The sequence below is a fragment of the Condylura cristata genome, unplaced genomic scaffold, assembly GCF_000260355.1.
Source record: "Condylura cristata isolate star-nosed mole 26May11 unplaced genomic scaffold, ConCri1.0 scaffold00034, whole genome shotgun sequence".
In the NCBI taxonomy this organism is placed as follows: Eukaryota; Metazoa; Chordata; class Mammalia; order Eulipotyphla; family Talpidae; genus Condylura; species Condylura cristata.
In genome coordinates, this window is record NW_004567135.1 from 13518714 (window position 1) to 13523462 (window position 4749).

At 54.0% G+C, this 4749-nt stretch overlaps 1 protein-coding gene across 1 annotated transcript in view; it reads right to left on the reverse strand.

The window, feature by feature from the left end:
- Positions 1-6: 6 nt before the first annotated feature.
- Positions 7-4749, reverse strand: part of TNFRSF1A (tumor necrosis factor receptor superfamily, member 1A) — a 6959-nt gene continuing 2216 nt past the window's right edge. Inside the window, exons 5-9 of the mRNA XM_012732325.1 lie at positions 2002-2091; positions 1678-1791; positions 1371-1399; positions 935-1193; positions 7-810 (exon numbers count right to left, since the gene is read on the reverse strand). Coding sequence (XP_012587779.1) covers positions 506-810; positions 935-1193; positions 1371-1399; positions 1678-1791; positions 2002-2091 — 797 coding nt within the window. The 3' untranslated portion in view covers positions 7-505. The remainder of the gene's footprint in view (positions 811-934; positions 1194-1370; positions 1400-1677; positions 1792-2001; positions 2092-4749) is intronic.

The window sequence follows — 4749 nt, forward strand, 5'->3', positions numbered from 1 at the left end:
GTCAGCTGACACTGTGCTGGTCCCCCAGGGGCAAAGGGTTGCAGAGTTTCTATTAGTGTAATATAATTGATACAAAGATTGCTTAACTACTGTGAAAAAGGCTTTGAGGGCCCCTAAGCAGCCCCGCTGGGCTCTCCAAACCCCATATGGGCAATGAGGCATGACGTGGGCTTGGGATCCTGGCACTTCAGCCTCTCTCAAGAGCCTACAGGCACATGTCCCATTCTCACTCTCACTCTCTCTCACACACACACACACACACACACACACACACACACACATACACATGGTGCTGCCCCCTCCAGCGGCGCTCACGCATAGCAAAAGCTATGTACACTGATAGAGTAGCACCAAGTGGCTGCCAGCTCATGCCTGCCCCGCCAAGACCCTTCCTCTCCGCAAAGATGGGGGCCCCAGGGGCACCTTATAAGTCCTTCCAGGTGGCCCCAAAGCAGAAAGCAACTGTCCTTGTAGCAGGCCCCCCCCCAGGAGGCGGGGCGTGGCCTCACCGGGGCAGGTGGGGCGCACTCGGCAGGAAGGTGGGGCCCCGCAGGGCCTCCTCAATGTCCTCCAGGCAGCCCAGCAAGTCCATTTCACGGAGCACAACGCCCAGCAGGTCCAGCGTGGCCTCGCGGCGGGGCGTGCGCCGTCGCCAGGCCGCCAGCATGCTGTATTGCGCCTCACGCAGGCAGCGCCCGTTCTGCATCTCCAGCCGCTCGATCTCATGCTCGTTCAGCCCCAGGCGCCGCACAAACTCCTTCCAGCGTGACGGGGGCACTCCGTCCACCACAGCATACAGGGTGGCTGGGTCTGGGAAGCAGGGGGCGGGGCAGTGAGCCAGGGAGCCTGAGCGCGGGTCGCCGGACCCCCCACAGGGGACCTTCGGGAGCTCTGTGCACCTGCTCTCCAACCAGATTCCCGGGGAGAAACTCACCGTCTGGGCGCTGGAGGTGGACACTGTCCTCCCCCTTCAGAAGAGGATCAGGACTGGGGTCGAGGGTAGAGACTGGAGGTGAGAGAGAGCAAGGGGCAGCCCCTTGGTGCGGAGGGGCCATCTCCGTGCGGGGTGGTCCAGTCCTGAAGTTGGACCAGTCGCCAGGGCTGAAGATGGGGCTGGGGGTGAAGGTGGGGATGGGACTGAAGCCAGGAGTGGGAATGAAGCCTGGCGCTGGGGTCAGAGGCTCAGGCTCCCCCTGAAAGAGAGAAAGCACAGCTCAGAAAACCTTTTTATTCTAGATGGGACTTGGGGCCAGAGGGGATTAGGGGACCCCCAGAGCAAAAGTGTGATCCCAGGTGATCACCCTTTTGGAAATTCCAGGATTATAATGGAAGGCAGGGGAGACGGGGGTAGCGGACCGATTTCCTCTTACCTCTTTTACAAGTGTCGATTTCCCACAAACTGAGAAAAAAGAAACAAAGAGTCATAAGCTCACTTCCCCTCTGAGGGCCTGGGCTCAGATGGGACCTGTAGTGACATGCTTCGGGGCCCATGTCACCCCCGGGACTAGAGAACTACCCAGGCAGTAGCACCTGTCACCATGGCCATGCCTGCCAGAGTCCTTGGCAGCAGGTAAGGGGACGCCCCTTTTTCTCTCCATGCTTGTTTGTCCCTCTTACCCACTCAACCTCCTCCTTCATCCCCACCAGCATGGCTTCCCCTGCAGAGGCCCCACTCACCAATGGAGTAGAGCTTGGGCTTCCACCGTTGGTAGCGGCATCCTATGCCAATGAAGAGGAGGGACAGAAGGCAAACACCCAGAAAGATCACCAGGGGCAACAGTACCGCAGTGCCTTGGGGACAAAGTAGTGGTCAGAGGAAGGGGCAGACAGAGGTAGCGGGAGGGGGGATGGGAGGGGGAGGGGAAGGGGAGGGGCGGGGGGGGGGGGGGGGGGGGGGGGGGGGAGGGGGGGGGGCGGGAAAGGTGGGTAGCAGGATGGGTTGGGAGTGGGGGGTGAGGGGTGAGGAGGGCAGGTGAGCATGGGAACTAGGTTACTTCTCACCTGAATCCCTCGGGTGCAAAGATGGTTCTGTTAAGAAGAGTTTACAATTCTTTTCACAGTCTGCGCTATGACAGCTAAAACAGAAAGACACTGGGTGAAAAAGGAGGAACATGGAAAACAAAGAAAAAAACCCACGTTGTTGGAACTTCTTGGCTTTACCAATATTTTAGCTCTCTCTTGACAGAATGGAAATTAAACCCATTATTAGCTGACACAAAGGGATGAAACATAAGTTAATCACAGGAACATTTAATTTCGGAACTGAAATTGATCTCGAAGACACTGTGTATAGAAATTATTAAAAGCACTCAAGCTCAGGGTGTAAATTCTAGTCCATTCACTGGCTCGGGGGCGACTCCAAGCAACTCGCTTATTTAACCCATAGTTCGGTATCCCCCAGTAAAAACCCGTGACTCGGTCCACCTGTCAGGACTGAGGGTTAACTGAGATAATATGCTTGATGTATAGTTAAGTACAGAAAATGGATAAATAACAGCAGCCACTGATTGTTTTAAGGCTTTCTTTTTTTACTATTTATATTCATTTTTTTGCATAGCACTGGGGTACAGGGGGCCCTCCCTGGTGGCACAATGAGTTAGGACACAGCACAGTAAGCTAGCCATAGCTGCTTCCGTGCAAGTTCGATCCCCCACTCCAGAAGTGACCTGCATGGCTCAGCAGACCTCTCCTGTCTCCCCCGCTGCTCCCCTTAGCAGTGTACTTCGTCAGTCTGCCTGTTCTGCTCCCCACTCTGTCTCTGTTAATCCTCTTACCACCCCTGAAAGGCAGTGAGGGGAACCTGTACCCCCATTCCGTATGCATTGATTAATAAATAAATAAATCTTTAAAAAAAAAGAATTGGGGTAAAGACCAGAGGTGAGGGGGGTGGGAGGGTTCACCAGACACAGAGTGGGGAGCAAAACAGGCGGCTCTACAAAAATACACTGCTGAGGGGAGCAGTGGGCAGGCCAGGAGAGGTCTGCTGTGTCATGTGGGTCAGCTCCCGGCTGGGGATTGAACTCAGGTCATCACAGTAATAGTGCTGAAACTTAACCCCTAGGCCACCAGCAAGGCCCCTGAATTGTTGGGGTGTCTTTTTATCTTTGTCTTACTGATAAGAATCCTATGGGAAGGAGAGACTCAAGAGCATTTTCTAGAGATGCCATTGCTAGTGACAGTACGTGACTTTGAGAAGGGGTCAAACACGCACATGAAAAACTTAGACACATCACTGGGGCAGCCCAAGAATGCTAGAAAAAGCACATCTTCCCACGTTGGGATCTGTCAGCAGAGTGGGAGTGATGAGATGGTGGAGGAGGGGGGGCCACCCTAAACGGAACTTGACAAGGTGAGTTCTCAGCAGGAATCTGAAAGCAGAAGCAGCACTCTGACCACCTCATGAGCTCACAGTGAGAACCACACAGAATGGGTGGGAAGGTTCTTTCACGAGGATAAAATTTAGTGGAAAAAATAGTTTTGTGCCAGACATGGGGTAGTTTTTTCTGTGTATCTTACAACAAGTTGTGGGCATCATTTACTTTTTTTTTTTTTTAAAGATTTATTTATGTATACAGAACTGGGGTGCATGCCAGAGGTGCAGGAGAGGTGAGAGCATTCACCCAAGACAGAGTGGGGAGCAGAACAGGCCAACTGACAAAGCACACTGCTGAGGGGAGCAGCGGGCAGGTCAGGAGCGGTCTGCTGTGCCATGTGGGTCACCTCCAGGGCAGGTGGGGATCAAACCATGCGGAAGTGGCTTTAGCTTCTGGGTGCTGTCTTTTAACTCGCTGCGCCACCAGGGAGCGCCCCATTATCCTTACTTTAAAGAAAAGGAGACAAAGGCCTTGTCCAAGGTCACACAGGCAGTACCCAGCAAGGCTGAGGTGGACACTCAGGTCAGTTCACCTTTAGAAGGCTCAGAGTTTCTCCTCAGCCAGCAAGGAACCCGAAGGAGTGAGGGCCCTGATCAAAGGAACTGGGGAGGAGGTGCCAGTCGGTACCAAACCCCAGATGCCATCAAGCACATTGTTTCCATGCTACACACACCCCCAGCAGCTGGTACATCCAGCTGTTGTAAGATGTAATCTGACTTCAGACATAAAAATGTCCATTCCAGGATCCCTGAGCAACAGCGTTGCCCAGGAATCTGAGTGCCTAAAAGAACTGCAAGTCCTTGGGCGAGATCCCCAAAGACTTCTGGAGATCTGGGAACAACTCTTCCATCGAGCCATGCGGGCTGAGGAAGGCCCAGAAATTTCGGGCCTGTGTGAGCCATGGCCACGGCAGCCAGGACCACAAGCACTGGTCATCCTGGGGTCTGGTCATCCTGGGGTCGGGGTCACCGGGTTCTTCTGGGAAAGTTGGTGTAAGGCGGGACCCTTAAAGAGGAGTCAGAGCATCTGCCCAACTGTCAACCTTGATAAACTGTGGACTTTAGTCAGTGAGCAGACTAATAAACGCTGTGAAAAACAGGACTAGAGCAATCAAGCTACTCAAAATTCCTAGGGAAGGAGAAGCTCCCACAGCAGTCTGTGCTGGTAAAGGCCGATTCTTGAGGGAAGAGCAGAGAGGGCCGGGAGAGTGGAAAGGGACAGGTGCTGTGTCCTGTGTGTCCCGGCAGCTTGAAGCCACCAGGTTCATTAAATGTTTGAGTGTTGAGCCCTCCCTGGTGGCACAGCGGGTTAAAGCACAGCACCAAGTAGCTAAAGCTACTTCAGCACGAGTTCGATCCCCGCCCCAGAGGTGACC